The 22,382-nt window shown below is 38.5% G+C and overlaps 1 protein-coding gene across 1 annotated transcript in view; it reads left to right on the top strand.

Annotated features, from left to right (window-relative positions):
• LOC145985149 (uncharacterized) overlaps window positions 1–22,382 on the top strand; it is a 40,480-nt gene that overhangs the window by 6,118 nt on the left and 11,980 nt on the right. The window contains exon 2 of the mRNA XM_083118814.1: window positions 21,768–21,915. Coding sequence (XP_082974940.1) covers window positions 21,768–21,915 — 148 coding nt within the window. The remainder of the gene's footprint in view (window positions 1–21,767; window positions 21,916–22,382) is intronic.

Raw genomic sequence — 22,382 nt, 5'->3', positions numbered from 1 at the left:
TTTAGGACATATGTACCCAATATGGCCTAGTCATATATTTTGTACTTTCACATCAAAAATGCAACAGAAATTGTAAAGAAAGTACCAGAATGTTATTTTTATAGGTAGAAAGTATATTAATACACTTATGTTCTATTTACATAACGACATAATGAGATTATACAAAGAAATGCCATCGTTTACAAAGCAAGAAAGTGACGTGTCATAATTGTCATCAGCAGACCATGGATTACACATTACAGTCTGTGCAAATGAAAGGTATCTTATCATCCTTAGTGTCTCCCAGACACTCTTCGTATGTAGGCCATATTGAGTCTACCTTACACAGCGTTCTTATTTCCTTCGCTATAATCAGGACTTTAGATTAAACTGTAAACTAAGTACATTTGCGTAAAGTTCAAATTATGAGCTATCATAATATGGACTAGAGATATAAACACCTATCATTTGGATGATGTAGAAAGTAATAACTTACTTATGCAATATTAAATGCTTCTTTGTCTTCAAGTTACAGCACTGATGTGGAATCGAACCTTGAACCCCTTGATTACAAGGCCCCAAAGTTTGCCATTACGTTATCGGGTATGCTCTAGACCAGAGCATGGCTATGTTACTGCGTTCCTCAGTGGATCTATTTCATCCTCATCGTTGCGACTCGAGATCAACCGAAGAAAGGATATCAGCGTCGTCAAATGACGAAAAACAAACAAAGCCCTAGCTTTCGATGCAGACTAATTACGTCTCTCAGGGTTGCCAGAATCTGAAAAAAAAAATCATGCATGTTTCAGCTCCCCCCCCCCCCCGAACCACAGAACCGTCGCTACAATATTATTCTATAATATAAATCTAGCGTCCCTCGGTTTTGGCATATACTATATGTTATCGAGAGCGTGTTTTCGAGAATTAAGTGTATCGAATCGAAGCAAAATACGAGATAGGCGCTTATATAATCGAGACGAGCATAAGTGAACAACAATGTATCAGAAATTCGGTTTGTTCATTTAAAAAGAAAAAAAACATACTCAATTAACATGTTCTCAACAATGGAGATAGTTTCGATAATGATTCTACCGTTTAACAACCCAATGGATATTCACTGGATTCACTACAACCGAGAAGGTTTGATTGATTTGGTTCATTTTACTAATTTGCGAAGATGAGGATGAGTGATGACATGATGAAAGTGAAGAATGGACACTCACAAACATCCATGCCAAGGCCGGGATTCGAACTCGGGACTCCTGGCGTCGTAGCGCGATACGCTAACCACTCTTTTTTTTTTTTAAAGGAAATACCCCCTACACGGAGGTATCCCCCACCATTCACTCCTTTTCTCACTTTACACTTTTCAATTCTTACATTTTTCTTTCTTTCTTATCAACTGGACGAACACAAATACCCATGCCTTACCCGGGACTCGAACCCAGAACCCCTGGCGTTGTAGCGCGCTCTGCTAACCACTTCGCCACGGAGGTCGACACTACTCCGGCACAGGGGCCGACTACAACCCAGGCGGTTTCGTCTGCGACTGTACTATACACAAACAACATTTGATGCTTTTTTTATAGCGTATTTTTAAAAGGATATATTTAGTTTTAACTGTAATGTGATGATTATAGGTCAAATTGGAAGGTGGCAGTAGTGACAATAGTAATAAATAAGTTTTTATTTGCCTTTCAAAACACTATAAAAACAAGACAGTTCAAGTGTTTAAACTTGAATTATTGTTATTATTTCTGAGACCGCAGCCTAGAATGAACTGAATATTCAAAGGTGAAATTACAATTTTTGGCGCTTCGCTAATCTATTTAATTGATCGTTTTTTTTAATTTACACGGGCATAAAGCTAATTTAGGCAATATAGGCTCCGTTACAGATGCTGACATCAAATTAAGTATTTTCTCTTTGCATAATGAATATTTTAGAGTTTTTGTTTGTAAACTTTTTCTTCTGTCGTTATATTTTGGAAGTCAGATGTAAGAGGAACAAATCTAGGGAGGAGTTTTAAGAGATTCATAATTGACAACAATGGTGCGTCTGTGTGCGTCAAAGACGTATTTTGAGGGGTCCATGGGGTCCGGACCCACACCAAAAGACTCACCAAGACCAAAATTAAATAAGCAAAATACTTGTTTACTGTTGTGCAAAGCAAAGTAGATTTATTTCGACAGGACTTTCATAAACATAAGGATTTGATTGTGATTATACAGCTTACATTGACAATGCATACGAAAATTATGCATACCCTACTCAGTGGCGTACGCAAGGGGGGTTACAGGATTTATCCCCCGCTTGAGCTTTTGAAATATTATGTAAAAATGCTGTGGAAAAAAATAAAAATGGCCAATTTATCACAGCCAAAGATCTGGGACAATACTACTACTACTACTACTACTACTAATAATAATAATAATAATAATAATAATTTGCATTATCATTCCCCATGCAGCATGGAGAAAAGCACAGCATTCCAAACATACGCGTCTAGTGAATGCCTTGAAAATAAACAAGAATTCTTGAAAATAAAATATGAGGGCACTTTTGATTTAAAAGAGAAAAAAAGTTGTTTATTACTGCATCAATGTTCAATGAACATGTATTTTCTTGTGTGTGAACAATGAGCATTAACTAAAGAAAGTTCTTGTTTCATTGTAAGCGGCTAATAGCTATATAGACAAAGGTTAGGCGGTCAAGAATACACTACACTTTCCATTGTTTACCGCGGCGTCGACACGTTTGAATTTCTGAATTCAAATTACAACAATCTTAACATTGTAAAATGTTTTGTTGGTAAGAACAGCGAGACAATCCAGATGTGAATTATCGGAGACATTTATGCGGGGATAAAGCCGGAAAAAATCCAACTCATTCCGGGAATCGAACATGGATCTCCTGCGTGGTTGTCAGAGCCCTACCGACCAGACTACCGCAGCCGCAGCTCCTTGGATGAGTTGGATACTTTGATTATTTCAATTTATTTCCTTGTTTTTATGGATTTTCATCACATCTAAAATGTCTCACCTCGTTGACTTTCGTAACAAAGAAACAAAAGAATGCTCCTAGAATTTGCTAAAAATCGAATGACTATGTAGAAACTAATTTCGGTATATTGCTTTCATAAGTACCATATGTATGTACTACTACTTAATAGTAGTAGTGGTGTTAGTAGTACGTATTATTAGTAGTAAATCAACTAATTAATTAATTATAAGTATTATTAATAAATTATGAGTAGCTATTATTATTTAATTAAAGTATAATAGAACAATGGTAATGTGAATTTGGAGAAAGTTTTAGAAACAACCCCCACCCCTTGATGAAATCCTGCGTACGCTACTGACCCTACTAATAATAATACGCATAAAAACAATGATGAGGGACTTTATATAATTTATATCAGCTGGACCTAACAACCTTTTCGGTATTCAATAAATACTCAATTTAATTTCTTTAAAAATTAATTTCTTTGGTATGGTAGGTGTATTTACACAAAATTGTAGAGATCTTATCTAGACATAAGCTAGATAATGAATACACGCTGTTGTATCTTCTAATTAGCTATTCACGTAATAATAATTATTATTAGTAATGGGTTATTTGTTAAAAATATTATTAATAATCTTCTTACCTAGTAATTATAAACTCTTTTATTACTACTATGATTACGAGTATTATAATTATTACGTGTTAGCTAGGTACGTGACTGGTGAATGTGCATACAACGAACAGGGACGACAATCTCACAAGAATATCTTTTTCAGTTGAAGCAATTGTTACATTACGAATTATAATTGTTCATCCAGTCTTCTTCAAAATGAGCAGTTTATTTGTCTTGACTATATCTAAATACTCGAAAATATTTTTCTCATAATATATACTTCCGCATTTCTCCGGAAGGTGGCTCCTGGATCTGGGAATTCAACGATATGTTTCCTGTTCCTGTACAATCCTTTCCAAGCAATGGGAAAGCACGTCTATCGTTCAGCATAGCCCTTTCTTTCTTTCTAAGTTACGTAAAAAACAAAAAAATAACTTTCCCAGACAATCAAAGAATAATACTAAGTGAACACAATAAGGTTAAAACAATATTAAGTGACAGTAAGGTGACGGTTCTGACACAATCAGATTAAAAACTACCGAATTTTTGGAGAAATCATATTTTGAATACTTGTTCCACAAATGTATGTCTGTATAACTGAACCAAAATCAAGAAATGGCGCAAATCTCGCGTTTGATGTAAACATATGCACTCTAAAGGCAAAATATATAATGTAACTAAAATTATGTAAAAATATGTAACATGAAATGTATGTATACTAGTGGCGGCGATTAGGGGGGCTACGGGGGCAGTTGCCCTCCACTTTTGGCCACTTTTGCCCCCGCACGATGCTAAACCTTATCTACAAAGGGAAATATAATGTCTTTGCCCCCTAGTTTTCGCACCGCTCCTCCGGTTTTGGAACACAATCGCCGCCACTGATGTATAGTATCGTTCCCAACATCGTAATTCGCAAATAATCGTCATTTTTGTTTGGTTACGTCGCAAAGAAAGTCCAAGAAAGACAGAAAAGTGACATGAAATAACTAATGGATGCAACAATGGGCATTTGCTGAAAGTCAGTCGGTGCAGTTCAGCTTTCTACGCCCGTGCCCATCACGTCAGTCGTTGCCTTGAATTTGAGTTTCAACTTCCGCACAGGAACACCCAACACATGGCGATGTTCCATGTCCTTGAAAGTAAATCGTGATTTATTGAGAAACACACCTTGTCTGTAGAGGAACAGTAGTATAAAAAACAAGCTTAAAAGAAAATAACTTTATCTTTATTAATGCCAAAGGTGCTGAACTCAGCAATAACCCCATTCAACAATGATTACTTAAGTGAAATTTAATTGAGTCCTTGAGTTGTATAGTATTTATCGGAAGGAGAGTGGATGGAGCCCACATAACAATTAGAACGTATTTTAAATGATGGGAAAACATAAAAGGTTTTATACCGGAATTAATGTCCATTTTACAAAAGAAACTATTGCTTCATCTGTACAGCATTGTCTCCATAGAAATATAACAACCTTGTGAGCATGTAATTCGGTATGAGATTGGCAATTATTTTCCTCTTAAGCACACCGAAGAATGTTGTGTAATTCCTTATTGTTTTTCCTTCCACATTAAAAAAAAAATAACAAGTTAGAGCTATTGCCAAGGGCGCCATGGGGGTGGGGCAGATTTCTGGAAAGACTTCATGTAATTCAAATTTTGAAATTGTAGCGTGAAGTCTTGTGAAAGAAAACAGATTAAGAGCCTATTCGAATTATCATAGTGCTGGGGATGCTACTTGAGAATTATCTTAACCGGGGGAAAGCTTCACCCCGAAAAATCCTGCGGGCGGCCTTGGCTATTGCTATATGATGATTTCACGGGCGTCGCCGCGGAAGGGGGAGGGTGCGCTCTAGCCCAATGTGAAAATCTCTCTCTTGCTATATAAATCGAATACATGAGAAGTTCTCGGAATCATTTAGGAGATGAGGAAACAGTGAAAAGGATAGAGGCAAAGATTGAGAATTGAAAGAAACTAACAGGTTAAGAAAAACCCAATGTTTAAGTCCATTTTATGCTCGGGTAGATTAATCGGGATGGACCTGTAGTTTAAAGTGGGATGCACTGAGAGCATTGTGCCTATTCTGCCTCCACAGGGGATCGAACTTTTGAATACAAAGCGACACCATTTACCACTGCGCCATTGGGAAGACAAAAAGTGATAGGCACAGAGGGAGAATTGATTGATTTGGTGTTTTAAGTCCACTTTATGCACAGTAAGGCTAATCGGGACTGGACCTACAGTTTAAAGTGCGATCCGAACCACTATGTGCCTCCACCGGGTATGGAACCCGGAACCCCTTGATTACAAGGCGACGACGCTACCACTGCGACATCGGGAAGGCCACGCACAGAGGGAGAAGAAAGGCAGAAAAAGAGATGAGGATAGAAGGAGAGATAGGGAAATAAACGGGAAAGAAAGGTAGAAATAGACACGACAAAGCAACGTAGAAAAATAAATAAAGAGAACAATGACGAAAAAGAAATAAACGGAGGCGAAAGGAATAAATAAACGGAAGGGAAAGAAAAAGAAAGAAAAACAAGGAAAAGAAGCGTAGAAAAGAGACAGAGATTTGTTCAATTTGTTAACGTCAAGTTTGTCTATTTTATATTCATGCAGATAGGCTAATCGGGGCAGGATAGGTGTGTGTGTGTGTGTATTATATGTATATCGCAACAATCGTAACAATATCGCGTGGAAGCATGACAACAATGTCTTTGACATGGGAATGAGAGCATTTCCCTCGTTCTCACACAGCCAAGTGTTATGATGCAATACATATAACAACGGGCATCATTATGTACGACAGAATGGATGACTCCAATAAAATATATCCGAGGAACAGAATTTACGTGTGAATTCTCCTTTCAAGTTTCATTTGCAGGTTGCGTATATCCTTTTCCTGGATGTTTCACTCGTAAATAAACGCTGCACGTGAAAATGGTTATCACGATAATGATCGATAATTATTTTCGTATAACTGATCGCAAACGACTGGTTAGAATAGGTCTTCCTAGCCCAGGAATGAGCTAGATGGTTGCGTGGCTGTTCTCCCCCACGGTGCGCTAGTTCGCAGTTTCATTTCTGGGTTGGCTAGTTTTGTGATTTTTGTCACATTGTTAGTTATATCTTACTCACATCGAAAAGTTCCGCCCCACAAACATATGTAAATTACTCAATGAAAACTTGAGAAATGGAACAAATACCACATGTTATGTAAAATAAATATGTACTTTGAGCGGAAAATATGACATTGAAATTCATGTACACGTATATGGATTCTAACACCGTAATTCGCCGACATGTCATTTTTGCCTGGCTACATACATATCGTTGGTGTTCTCAAGCCCGAGAACCCCTCCTTAGACACGCCGCTGCCTCAGATTCGAATCGAAGAAACAAGACATGTGTTTCGATCCCTGACAATAAAGTGGAAAACTAATTATTTGTGTTTACACATTCTATAATGGATAGCAGATAAACACAGTTTATCAAAATAGACATGGATAATATTATGGGATTGAAAACTTTTTGATTCTGGCCTCCCCTCCCCCAAAGTTCGATTTTGCCTCCACAAAGTTACGCCTGCTTTGAGGGGTATCGTTGGAGCGGGTGGCAATCTCATTTGCGACGTGAACATTGTAGGAACATCGGGCACCTTGAGACAATGTTGCCAAGTGTTGCCTGTTGCTGAGTTTGCACGCTTGAAGAAAGTACAATGAGCAAAGAAGGCCTTCGACTGCTATTTCTTCCCGCGTTCATGAGAGTCCACTCGTACGATGGCTTTTTAATTTGCCGGGTTCGAATCCGTGCCTGGGTATGGGTGTCCCTTCATCAATTTCATCACTCATCCTCATCGTCGCGATTAGCCACAAGTGGCAGAAAAGCTACGCTGAACCATAGGAATAAACGTGTGAGTAGCTTAAGCAGGTTGGGTTGGGTGTTCTTAGCGTAAAACGAGTGAGTGCGTGACGTCAGAGCAACAACTCCTCCTGACATTATATCTGCATGCTTCTGAAGCTATTCCTAACAGCTGCCTTTTACCTCGAGTTTAGTAATCCATGCTTCAACTCTCTAAGAACCCTACATACATTTTCTAACCCATGAAGAGAAATGGTTTCGCGACGAATTTAGAAACGGTCAAATACCACATTGTTGTTGACAACAACGAGGAAGTGGAAGATGCAGACGGCGTTGTCTTCTTGTATAGGCGCTTGCAAAGGGAAAGTTCTCACAGGATGATCCATTTCATGGTCTCCAAACTCACTTTCTCCAGTCTCTGTTGTTACGGCCTGCGCCGAGGGAAGAATGAATCCAGCTGGAAATTAATAAACAATGAACGAGGAAACTGGAGCTTCTTGTAACCTTGTAGTATATTACTGAACAAAAGTTTCTCACACGTGCATGGTAACTTCTGGAGTATACCATCCTCCCCACTTCCTGTTTACTAATGAAATTATTGAGCTCGATTTATTTTGTATCATTTTCTTGCAGTACATAGGAACTACAGAGTGATTTTAAGGCCTTGATGGTCGAGTGCGTTGAGCTATCGCCACCAACGTGCTGGGTTAGCGTCTTGGCGTCGGCATGGCTTGTTCCTTCGTGAGCGTCCCTTCATCAATTTAATCTAATCATCATTCATTTTCATTACAATTAGCCTAAAGAGGCAAGAAGACGTAAAATAAGGTGGTAGCAGGATTATTCCTACATTATTTGTTCGTACTAAATCCGCAACATCAATGCTCCCAGTGTAACTAAAGAGACCACCCATTCCATTTTATCTTCACACTGCCTCCTTCACTTTCGCAATGAGATTCGTGGGGGGTCATAATTATAAATATACGAAGTTAATCAGCGTGTGTCAATATATTTGACGAAGAACGGGAATCCAACTTTGGAACACGCGGGATCCGACTTACAATTAGTAACAAAGTTTTGAAATAGTGTCATTGAGTTGATCAGGGAGGTATACTGGAGGAAATATTAGTTGAATTTGACTGTCGTCTGGACATTTCTGTGGTAACTCGTAAAGTACACATAGTTTTAAGTAAAAACTCTGAAGTGCAAACTTACCTTTTATACCTATTTTTATTTAAATAATTATAAACCCTTATTACAAGAAACGCTTAGATTTGTCGACATCATTTTTTTAAATAATAAGAGTCTTCTCTTGCATTTTGAGACTTGCAACGGGCATTTTTTACAGCTCGAGACGAAATTGAGAACCGACCTCCTCACACACGAGACGAGACGAAACTCCTCTGGTTTCATCTCACCTCCCATTTACAGTCAAATATTTTTTCGAGAATTATTCTACACAGACACAAGTTTTCAGAAAAATTATTTGTTAATAAAAACATACACTATTCTGGACTGGATCTACAGTTTTGCATGGATTGTGTATCAACGTCACCCCCCTCCCCAACAACAACAACAACTGATTCTCTCAGTAGTAAGCTCCATTAGAGTAACAATCTTAAGTGCTGAGTTTGGTTATAAGTCCACTTTATGCACATAAAGGCTAATTGGGACTGGGCCTACAGTTTAAAGTGGGATCCGAATCACTATGTGCCTATACCGGGTATCGAACCCGAGACCGGGGCCGTTACCACTACGCCTTCGGGAGGTCCAGTGTTAAGTGCTATGTATAACAGCATTTTAGCATCTATAGTACTATCGAGAGATTGCTGTGCCACGGACGATTTCTTCGTATCATTTCTACAATTTCTACGTATAGTTTCGTGTGGATTGTGTGGTAGACAGTGGCAAACACAGCCATCGGCTCGCCAAGTTTATGTCTTTAAATCAAGTTGGATTGATTTAAATCACGGTTTAACTTAAGATTTAAATCAGATGATTTTTTAAAAAAAAAAGAAATCACTGATTTAAATCACTTTAAATAAATAATTTATAGAATAATGTACATAATGATTTTGTAGATATCAGAATCACTTTTGGTGAAAGTACATTAATCTCATAAATAAAAATGTTTGGTATATTTTCTTTCTTAGAGCCTAATGAAATTATTGCGAGATTAATGTACTGTCACCAAAAGTGATTATGATATCTACAAAATCATTATGTACATTATTCTATAAATTATTTATTTAAAGTGATTTAAATCAGTGATTTCTTTTTAAAAAAAAATCATCTGATTTAAATCTTAATTTAAACTTTGATTTAAATCATAATCCAACTTGATTTAAAGAATGTGGAATTTCACCAAATTCTGGGTGTCAATTGGGTAGTATTGTATTCTAGTAAACGACCCTGTAAAATATTTGAACCGCTTAATTAAAGCAAATAAAAAAGGTTTGTAAATATATTTTTTCTGTTTCTGATACTGTACATAATATGAACCTACTATGGAAATGTTTGTTGAGTGTGTTAATGAAACTTTAATAAATTTCATTAACTTTTCTTCTAATGAAAATGAAACATTTTGGATGTAGAAAAATATACAAAATACTAACCATGTTACACTATAGATAGTGTCATTATCATTAAACTGTAAATAAACATGGCAGCTGATATTTTGGAAACTATCAGTATAAAAATTGCCAAAATTCAGCTACATAGACTATAACAAATATTTTAAGTTACAATTATAAGTACATCCAGTCCTCCTCCGTAGCCGAGCGGATTAAGGCGTTCACTCGTCTTGAGATCGTTCGCTGCGGGACGGCGAAATTCCGGCTCTGGTCGGAATTTATTCGGCCTACGTATAGGGCCGGTGGCTACCCTATCGTGAGGAAATTGGGAAGCTCTGAGTGAGTGAGCGTAACCGGTCGAGAAGACCTACAACAACGGCTGGGGGTTCGTCGGGCTGATCACCGGTCAGCCCAATACTGGTCTAAGACCTCCACGGAGGAACAGTGTGGGAGGGAGACCAGCAGTCGGTAGGTAAGCCAAGGCCCTCCAAGGGCTGTAGCGCTGTGGGTTATGTTATGTTATAAGTACATCCAAAATGTTTCATTTTCATTCGAAGAAAAGTTACTGAAATTTATTAAAGATTCATTAACACACTCAACAAACATTTCCATAGTAGGTTCATATTGTGTACAATATCAGAAACAAAAAAATATATTTACAAATATTTTTTTTATTTGCTTTAATCAAACTGTTCAAATATTTTACAGAACCGTTTACTAGAAAAAGCCTATCTATAAAAATACATGTATCTGTATCTACGTATATGTATGGTAACAAAAACATACAAACAATTTAAGCGTGTTTTTTTAAAAAAATTAAATTTTCGTTTGCTCACGGCTCGATGCAGACGCGTCTCGATTCTTAATAGTGGATCTTTATACTTACGCAACCCATGACGTTTTTATTTTATTTTGATTTGAGTGCTTTTGTACTAAAGGCGATGTATTCGGAGTTCTTCGGATAACATCGTTCACCTTCATTCAACTACGGCGCGATATAGTATGTACTCTACTGTGCTGTTCTACCCCAATTACTTTGATAGCCATGGCAAATAGTTTGTCTTTAGATTTAAGTAGTTTGTCGATTTAGGCTTACTTTTAATTTACAAGTGTGCTCCATGCAGAAAGGGAGTAAGTCGTCCCGCTGTAATGCAAGTCAAGGGAGTGTAACGTCTTCCTTGAAGATTTTTTCTTAGAAAAGAACAACTCTTACTTTCATGTTCATCCGAGCATTATTGTGTTACGCTTTTGTCTTACTTCTTCCTACTGATACTCCAGCTATAGTCAAAGGTTAAGAAAAATTGTAGTAGATATGGAGTAAAATGTTTTAATTGGACGCTATAGAATAAAAATGGGGAGTAAAAAAGAGGAAATAGAAAAGAGCACGAGGAGAAATAGACAATAGAATTCTATTTAGGCAGTACTGAAGTCAGTTTTGTAGTAGCTCTACGACAACAGATGACAGCACGGTTGACATGGCAACACCGTGTTTTGTTGCCAGATGTACGAGCGTGAACAAGGTTAATACATAAAGGTTGGTCCATCAGGCCTGGCGAATGAAATGTATTTACGATTGTGACGTCACTGGCTGGTGAGTTAGTCGTGTTCGCCAATTTATCCACATGAACATTAGAAATGTCAGATACTGCCAGAACTATAAACACAAATTTTGGAGACGAATAGTAGTTCATTGCAATATACTACATTCTACTAGAATGTAAACTAGAGTCACTAAAGGTATACCATTAACCTGATGAACATGTCTTATTGGCAAGTCTACCTCGAAGGCAAAGGATTACTAATTCATTTGGGGCTTCTGGCATTTTTCTGTGATGCATATTGCACGCTCTCGCAAAGTTGCAAAAGATTCTAGAATGTTTGTTTCTTAAGATTAAGGTTTACAACGAAAATTCATCACACATTCTCGCATCTACGAGAAAAGTAGCATAATTAAAGTTATAATAATCTTATTCTTCAGAATATGGATATGGCAGGAGCATATGACAGTCAAGCAGTAAATGAAGCTTCGACATGTTACAAAATCGCTATAGAATCCAGGAAAATCGTCACTTTCCTCCACCTACTGTAAGAACGAAGTTAATATAAGCCAAACCATGTGACTTACGATAAATAGTTTCTTTCGTATGTGTTATTTCTGGTGTTATTTTGCCCATGAATATCTTAGTTATAGTTGTGCAGCTCGTAAAGAATCCCACAACTCCAATACAACACATACGTTGAATGGTGTGGTTTTATCTCGTGCACTATATTTATATGCGCAAGATTCCTGCACAGCTTCCATTCGAACAACCAATAGGATTTCTCACACGCCACATACTCTTCTTTACATCGACTTCGTTCTCACAGCGAATAGAGAATAGTAATTTGGGTGGTCAATCGTTTAAAACTTGTAGGTAGCAAATCGTTTAAAGTATCTGATAGACTCTAAAACCCAATTTAATTCTTGCACGCTGTCTATTATAACGACGTGTCAAACGTGACAAGAAGGTTGATCGAGCGATTGGAAACACTTTCACATTTGCATTCAACCATGCTTTGTTCCTGGTGAAGTGTTGTTATTCACACAGTGTAACGGCTACCGAGTTTTGTCTCGACTTGATAAAAGACCACCATAAGTCTTCTGAAGTTCAAACATCAAGGCCGAAAGGAGAGTGATATTCCACATCAAGTAGCTGCATTGAACTCATAGTCGGCGCTAAGGGTGCGGAAACCACCATCAAGGGCGCGATATGTAGTCAGGCCTGGACTTACCAGCCCATTCGGATATTTTGACGAAGTGCACTGCTCTACATTGCAATTTTTCCAGAAACAAAATAATATTTTTTGTAGATTTCAGGCTGATGAATTCGAAAATGACATTAATTGTTGATTGGTTCTTGTTTGTCTTCATGTTCTGCAGGGGGTATGTAATTGAAACAACCAGCAAATGTTGTATCGGAACGCCTAAAATTAGGGAAATAACCTTTATCAATCGCTATAAAATAGCAGAATGTTCATTGTTGCCCGAAATTACATATAATTGGATTACATGACATGCTAAAAAATTTACCATTCATACTACAAAATTACAGCATAACTCAAATGTAGGGCCTCCCCGATGGCGTAGTTTTAACGCGTCGCCTTGTAATTAAGGGGTTCTGGATTCGATACTCGGTGGCGGCACATGGCATCCCACTTTAAACTGTAGGTCCAGTCCAGATTAGCCTATCTGTGCAAAAAGTGGACTTAAACAAGTCAAAGCCGTTGTATTATAACCTTTGAATTGTTAAGGGAGCATAGCATGAACCATCACTCTTCAATTACTTCATACACATTTCGGAATTATCCAAAGGACGCTTGTGATAGTAGAGAATACCTTACAAGTTGGATGGAGATTCAAAATGTTAGTAATTTTTGTAAATACAAATTTGAAACACATTCGTGAGGATTTAATATATTTATATTTTGTAATTAATTTCGCTTACAAAATCAAATGATGAGAGAAAACACAGAGTGGGGAAGAAAACGAGGAACAGAGAGAAAAGGTGACATACACGACAGGGAAGGGTGACGAATATAGTGAGATAAAACGAGGGAAAGGGTGAGCGATAGAGGGGGGGATAGAAAGTAGAAGAAGATAAAGAGAAAATCGAGATAAGATACAGAGATAAAAATAACAGAGAGGGAAGGAGAAAGGGAAATATGAGATATAGAACGCAAGAAGAAAAGAGGGAAAGAGGAAAAGAAGACGAGAAAGATAGAAAGATTAAAGATAGAGAGAAGAAGAAATAAAGAAAGAGAGGGAGAGGCGAGATAGTGATAGAGTGAGATAGAAAGAGCGAAAGAGAAAAGCGAAATAAAAAAGGGAAACCCATAAAGAAAGAAAGATAGTTTGCAAGATCTTTTTGAGTCAAAGCACAGGGCCAGCCCGAGAATCACTTTACAGCAGTGGCGGCGTCAGACATTTTGATGTCTGTGCGCCACTGGATGACTGTAGAAGAGTTGGATCAGCTATATCTTCAAAGGATAGTGTGATATTCATATCGTTATTACACCATTGAAACAAGTAAAGGTTCCATCATATTTCTCGTTGAGCCACGGCTCATTCTGACCAACCCTTGGCGTCAGTGGCGTGTCCAAGGGGAGGTTGGTGGGGGTTATAACCCCCCCCCCCCATTTGGTCCACCATTTCTAAAAAAAAAAAAAAAGAACGTCGAAGGCAGGAAAATATGGCAAAATGAGAACTGACTACATGAAAAACTACACATAACCCCTCCCTTTCGAAAATCCTGGGCACGCCACTGCTTGGCGTCGTCTCTGCTTTACAAGATCTTCCTTTCCCAAGAACAGACATGTTGACAAGCCGAAACCTTGAGTGTGCAATAGCGGAACTAAGGACTTTGTGTACCACTCTGCACCATACAATGAACAGGAAACAAATGTATTTGCAGTGGGCATGTTCTTAAAAAGATTCTTGAAATTACGTCACTTGTAGTGGTTTTCGCTCCTCTTTAGTGTACGGCCACCAGTGGCGCAATCACAGGGGGGTGGCAGGGGGAGCCTTGCCCCCCCCAACCTTGGACGGATATCAATTCTAGTACCGGATATCATGCTGACGTCAAAAAGGAATGACCAACTGAAAACAATAGAAGAGGTGCTCTCTCGAAACGTAGTGTTAGAATTCATGTAAATAGTAGAAATACTAGGCTATGGATAATGCCCAATTGACATTCCATGTCTTCTTCTTCTTCTGTTTCCCCCTTTCGGTCTTCTTTCTCTTAGTTCTCTCTTTCTACCACTTTCTACTTCAGTCTACTCCTTGTCCCCCATATCCTCCTGTATGTGTGCTTCTTGCTCTGTCATAAATGAATCTGATCTGAAATCTTCTTATGTATGCCAAACGGATGAACTACTCGCAGTGATGGATTCAGGCGATGTCCCGTGGGAAAAGCCCCTCCCCCCGAAAATTTCAATAACCTGGGAAATATCTATGAAATGTGGCAACAACCACGTTCACTTTGGCTTTTTTTCATTCGTTCTTTTCCTGGCCCTCTCGTAATAATAAGCTCTGTTACAGTCATCTTTATAATTTAAAGTCAAAATAATGAACGAATTCAAATTATCGTCCGTTTTAATAACTGCTAACCCCCGGAGGAAGGCGGCTGGATCCAACACTGACTGCTCCTTTCTCTGCTCTGGAATGTACAAGCGAGGCTATCACATTTCACTTAAGTAAAAGTAAAGTTGCATGTAGTACCGTGACATGAAGGCACATTTAGCTGATGTGGGGGTATGGCCACACACATTCTCGATCTCGGCCATTTTGGAAATGATATGATCAGCACCACGCTCCGGCCACCTTTACCCCCCATTGATTTGAAGCTGGGTGGGCCACGGAGCCACTTTATGCGGGGACAAGTCCGTAAATTTCCGACCTTAGATCACCCAGCCCGGGAATCGAACCCTACTTCTGCGTGGCAGTCAGACACCTTACCGACTAGATCACCACGAACAAGCAATTAAACAGTGAAGCGATTTTGCACATACTGTTTTTGTCATGTTCATGTATTCCCTGCAAATACGATCAGAGCTGTACAACAATCGATTTTGTAACCTTTCAAAATATTTTCTGTTGGTTTAAGATCTTGAGGAATGAATGGTCGGTCGTGCGCAAGGACAGTTGTTCTGCCGCTTTCACTATGTAGCAACTTCAGGGAAGTCCTGCCGTGGAATCATTCAGCTCTTATCATAATCGCCTGAAAGCTTCGCCTGTTAACATGGAGAGAGCGTTGTTCCGTACTTGTAACAAAGTGGAGAATTTCAGTTCTGATTCAGGTCTAAATAGTTTCCCCTTCAACCTGAAATGACGCATGCCTATTACGATCGGATGAGTAATTTGCTTGTTCAGATATGTTTCAAACATAGTTACAGAGTGGTGTTTTTCCAATATTTAATACACCGACTTTTATTAAATTGTCTCCGTATTGAATGTGTGTGTCTGTGTACTTATGTATCATACAGGAATCACGACACACATACACATTCCATCGCCTGTTTACTGACTTTTAGACTTTAGATGGCCACTTATCTTTTTCATGTAGCTCCCGAATCCTCACAACGCTGGGCCAACATCGAATTCTCCACCGGATAAGAAAATTATTAATTCTTTTGGAGAAAACTTTTCCTCAAAAATCTACAAAAATAAATGCCCTATTAAAAAGGAACTACGTGGAAGCGTAGTGTTTGATTTTTACAAAAGTACTTGATACTGGATTGGTACTTGCCCCCAGACAAAAATTGTAGTTGCGCCTATGAACAGAAATTCGACAATTTAAAATAAACTAACAATTTATCAACATGAATACAAACCACTATTGTATCCGAGTTCACGAACTGTCTCATATGCGCAACTATGAAGCAACAGTTAACCTCGCTTGTATTGCAGCGTCGGACGGAATACAAGAGATGCACACAAAAAAATCATTCCTTCCCATCCTTGACCTTCAGGTGTCATTTGATTGGTGCGTGATGAGAGCAATCTTGTGACGTCACAGCACATAGCGTCACGTCATTCTACTTAGAGCACCGTGATCTCCAGTGAAAGCCAAGCTGGACACGTGCTGCCACTGACCTCTATCGAGTGTTTTGAAAAGAGTGGGTGACAACAATACACACCAAAAATGTAACATAAATGGGCAGAATGGAACAGGGGCATATTTTAGTAGGCTGGCATCGGGAGATAACTTCATCCAAAATATCCTCGGAGCGATAAATTATTATACTCAGTGGCGCAGAAACATGGACTGAGTGAAAAGGAAGGGGGTAGGTTAAAGAAGTACCCTCGAAAATCCTTAGATACACATTTTAGACCTCAGATTTTAGTCCATATATGAGCGAAAACAACTGAACTGGGACACAAATATCAGTCATTATGGTCTGTATAGAAGCTATACTTATCTACAAAGTATTGTTTGTTTAAAAAGACTGAGAAGTGAAGTTGCTTATCAAAACTTAAGGCAGTTTTATTCTTTCCTAATTATATGCGTGATCAGTAGCGGCGATTGGGTGCCAAAACTGGGGGCGGGGGGAGGGGAAGGGGGCAACTCTGCATGAAGAGTGACTGAGGAAGAAGCGGAGGCAGTGACAGCTCAAAACCAACCTAAATCATTTTGCAAAGGATATCCATTATAATAATAATAATAATAATAATAATAATAATCCGTGGCTCGACAGCCCTAGAAGGGCCTTTAGAGAAAGTAAATAAACAATGGAAGTGTGAGCATAATGTATTAATTTATATTCTCTCATTTTGTAGTTGTATATGAGCGAAAGAGTATTCAATTTTTCTGTTGATAGTCATCTCGCATAAATATGAGCGATTAACACAATTTATAGGGCGATTCCCCCACTCCCCTTTGACATTATCTCCAACGAACTTAGAAATGTTTGCACATAGAATCAAAGATAGTTCTTGCAGCCCCTCAGGTATATGTCTTCTATAAGATATACCTTCAGATGTAATGACAAGAGGAGAGAGAAGAGCAACACATCACCTATGTCCCTAAAATAAAACCAGGCTGTCTGTTGTGAATTTATCTTAAAGCATTCTATTTCTTCATATCCATTTATAATTTTATACCATATGTAGTTTTAAATATGTTCGTGTGGCAAATTAGCCAGTGCATATTGTCTTGTATAAAATTTGAATTACCTCATCTCTTTTACAGACCCGAACTCAACACGAGCGTCCAGAAGGGAAGCAACGGGGAGGGGAGTCAAGAACTATCCCCTCGAAAATTAATGTCAACAATATTTTACAAATATAAATACATTTGAATAACATAATTTGCAGTAATAATTATACAGGGGCTAATAATTACAAGTAGTGCTGCTACAGGATCTCTACAAGAAAGCCATTGAAATAAAATCCCTGTCTTCCTTGTTCCCCTCTCAAAGAGGAGAATTCAGAAATCACCTCTTACATTTTGGAGTTTTATTAAATTTGCGAAATCTGCACAAAACACAAAACCCTACGCACATTTGAAAACTGCAATTTTTCAAAATACACCTGTCCTCACATGGGAACAACTTGAATTTAGGGAACATGTTATTCGAGAAAAACACTTTACCTTAACCAAATCTACTTAATCAACTTTAACTATATGCACTTATCAGACAAACTTTTGAAACGTAGAACATGGCTTTTCTAGGGTACTATACCCTCTTCCCTTCCTGCACCACGGGTAGTTTACAACATAATGCAACTTGTGCAGATTCCTTGAGAGCAGAGTTGAACCACTTTTGAACTTGTTATATGGATGTCACAAGTATGGTGGGCTAGCAAACAACTTCTTAGACGCAAATGGCCTTGGTGGATTTCAGACGTCTGAAAGTTCCTTGGAAATGACGCGAAAACAAAACTTTCACCTAACTTCCGTCGGGCACATGAGCTAGATTACGTACAAAGAAGTGGAACATTGACCCTGGATCCTTGAATCGCGGACTTCAAGCTTGACATTACCAGCTGGATTACTATGAATAGTAATCCTATAGCGCTACAGCCCAATATTAGGCCGGCGTGGAGATCTGCAGCCAGATTAGGGGGACGGGTGGTCAGCCCGACCAACCCTCAGCCGTTGTAGGACTTCGCGACCGGATTACGCTCACTCACTCGGAGCTCCCCAATTTCCTCACGATGGTGGGTTGCCACCGGCCCTATATCGAACTTACTATAATAATAATAATAAAAAATACTGTTATAGTTGTTTTGTGGTATTTGTATATTAAATTGAAACAAGATAAGACACCTATAAATATAACGATTAGATGTCGATATGTGTTTGAATTACGCAGTAGGCTATATTTATTGATTCTTTGATTTGGAGGATAAGGGATATGAAGAAATTGATGAAGAAAAACTCAAAAAGAACACTCATGCCCAGGCCGGGATTCCTGGCTTCATAGCGCACTGTGATAACCACTCCACCACTCAGATCCGCCTACGCAGTATATATTATGCATTGTCAGTACTTATATAAGTTCTAAGCATATGCTCTATTAGATAGCCGAAAAAAAAGGCCATCGATATTAAGAAACATAGATGTGAAACAGTTCTTGCTTTAAGCCTACTATATACACACACAAGCTAATCATGGCTTGACCTACAGTTTAAAGTAGGACATGAATAATTTTGTGCCTTTACCGAGTATCGAACACGGAGCCCTTGATTACAAGGTGATGAAGTTTCTATTACGCCATTGAGGAGTCCGATTAGGATCTCTAAAGGATACATCTACAGATGTCAACGAGAAAATGTGTATGCGCAATGGATATTCCTTGGGGATTTGTTATATATAGAGATAGAGATCATCGATTGAATTCGATTATTGGCTAGAACATACGAACGAACGGGATATCGAGAAATGCGTATATGGCATCTAATTGATTCACAATCCTATCTAGGGCGCCAAAATGTCTATCTACTGGGCTGGTCTACAAGGTAATCAAAATGCCTATACTTTTAGAACATCAGACAGTACATTGAATCTTGGAACGACATATTTATGTTCCGTTGTTAAAGAGTGAAAGTACATATCTCCTTTCTCCCTTTAACGGAACTCTCTCCCTTCATAATCGAGCACAAGCTAACAATCGAAACTCGGCCACGCAAAGAAGTCAAAATTTCCTGCGACGTCCGCTATATACGCTGCACCCAAGATGGCTGCGTAAAAGGTGAATCAATTATCTGTCGTGTCTTGGTTGCGTCATGAATTTTGACTTCCCGACCTTACTGAATCCCAAAGTCCCGCGTGATCCATCCTGTAGGCGGCCATGGATTTCATCTTCTGCACAAACAGTTGCTTATATGAGAGGAAAGTTATTGAAAGCATCTTTTGTTTTTCTAGTTCACCTCTTCCAAAGACATAAGGTCAGTAGGACGTTAGGTAAACCCTCTAATTTTCTTTGGTTTACGATTGGTGGAAGCACTTGACCAAAAAGAGAGACTGAGGATTCTCTCAATATGCTCGCCGTTTGTACACGCTTCACTCCTCGCTCTTGTGCAAATGTTTATCTCTCGCATTGCTGTTCGTCTATCTATTGGCAAAAATGCCACACAACTCAGTGTACTGGTGCTGCGACAATACTTCCACGTGTTCTTCTTCCACAGTCAAGGGCTTCACGAACAGAGGAGGCAGGTGAGGTTATGTGTGTGTGTGGTACAAATTTAATTGAGAGCTGTCGCAAATTATTACAATTCAATTATGGATAAAATGATAACATAAAACATAGGTAATTTATTAGAAGTTGCCACTATTGGTTCAAGGTATTTGAAAAAGTCTTCACTGAGTAACTAAATTTATTTTGTTCTTCTTAACCTAATTTTAAAATTTGCACGCGGCTAACTGTACCTTTTCATAGCTGTCAATCTTGCAATGAAGGAACATTAGTTTACAGTATAAACACAGAGGCTTTCGGGATGAACCTACAGTTAAAAGAGGCATTACAACCACTATGTGTCTCCACCGGGACTCGAACCAGGAACCGTTGGGAAGGTGTTTCGATGCATAAGGAAACGAAACAATAGTATCTTCACGTGTACAATAATAAGTGCATAATTTGAGATATTCCTTGGACGTTCAGAAGATAGCATATTTACAGTAGAATCAATTACAATTTAAAATCCAAAAATGTTTAAAACATAATCTGTTCTAGATTGCACAACCCATTCATTTAGTACACCAACAGTTGACACATTCCAAAATGCTTGATGAATTCTGTGAATTAAAAACTTGTTGAATCTCGTTGAGGAATTTAGGATTATAAGATTTTTTGGAATAACTGTTACCAGGAGGAAACTGAATATATATACATAATTAGACCCTAATAGGGTTGCCACCTCCAGCATTCATGTTATCCACCTTTCCATTCGTTAAGTGCTTTTTAAAGTATTTTTTGTTGATTAGTTGTAATTATCTTTAAGGGTAGGGTTGTTTTTTTGTTTGTACTGTTTATGTAATGATCGTTTCAATTTGCTGATATTTTAAATCTTCTTAGTTATCCAGAGGCAATTTGTTTCTTTGTAGACTTGTGTTTCTTAAAATCGGAAAATATTTATTGAATTATTATCTAATCCTATCAATAAATTTTCTTTTACGTGTACATCGCCATACAAGTATTTATAAAATCTCGTGTTTGTAATTTTAGTGCGTTAACAAATTTTCTAATATTCTTATTGCTGTTTGTGGGTGAAAGAAACCTTAATTTTAATTGTGATGCCTGTTTTCGATTTTCATTCGTTTACTTTAATAAACTGGAAGTCTTGGTCAGAGAAACTTGAGATTCTACAGAATAATTATTATTATTAATAATAATAATAATCCGTTGCGCAACAGTCCATGAAGGGCCTAGGCGTACCTACCGACTGCCGGTCTCCCTCCCACGCTTTCCTTCGTCACCGCTAAGCGTGGAGATCTTCAACCAGTATTGGAATAGTCCGACAGCCCAACGTATCGCCAGCCGTTATAGTAGGTCTCCGTGACCGGATTACGCTATTAACGGTTATATTATCGAAGATATTGTCTACTGTACTGTGTACTCTTTATTCTGTTGGTGATTCTGTTTGTCAGAATTTAGAGTATAAACAAACCTAAGAAAATCTTTGACTACAGAGTCACTACAGTGCCATCTATCAACAAGTGTCTGAACTATATAACATACCAGATTTTTTTTCCTTGCAGGTGAAGATAGTCCGAAGAAATGCCGCGAGATGTCACTAGCTGTTGACTGCCAACTGCAATATGTACTGAAAGAAAGCGCCAATCTACCAGGAGATTGTGGGAATCCGCTGGAACTGCCACCATGGTTTGAATGGGATAAATTTCGTAGGTAAGTATAAATTCAAAATTGTTCAGTCTTCCGTTACAGCCAGGCACGTGTCTAGAAATATGTTTCGGAGAGGGGGTCCGTACCAAGTGCCTCAGGAATAATAATAATAGTAATAATAATAATAATGTTTAAATGAATCAAATTAATATCTACTAATTAATAACCCACAGCGCGACAGCCCTTGAGAGCCTTGGCTTACCTACCGACTGCTGGTCTCCCTCCAACACTGTTCCTCCGTCACCTAGTATAGCGTGGAGATCTTAGATCAGTATTGGGGTGACGGGTGGTCAGCCCGTCGAACCCCCAGCCGTTGTAGGTCTTCTCGACCGGGTTACCGCTCACTCATTCGGAGCTCCCCAATTTCCTCACGATGGTGGGTTGCCACCGGCCCTATACGTAGGTCGAATAAATTCCGACCAGAGCCGGATTCAAACCTACGCCGTCCCGCATCTACTAATTACAATACA

The sequence above is a fragment of the Lepisma saccharinum genome, chromosome 3 (assembly GCF_977018435.1).
Source record: "Lepisma saccharinum chromosome 3, izLepSacc3.1, whole genome shotgun sequence".
NCBI classification, from domain to species: domain Eukaryota; kingdom Metazoa; phylum Arthropoda; class Insecta; order Zygentoma; family Lepismatidae; genus Lepisma; species Lepisma saccharinum.
This window is presented reverse-complemented; position numbering and strand designations above follow the sequence as displayed.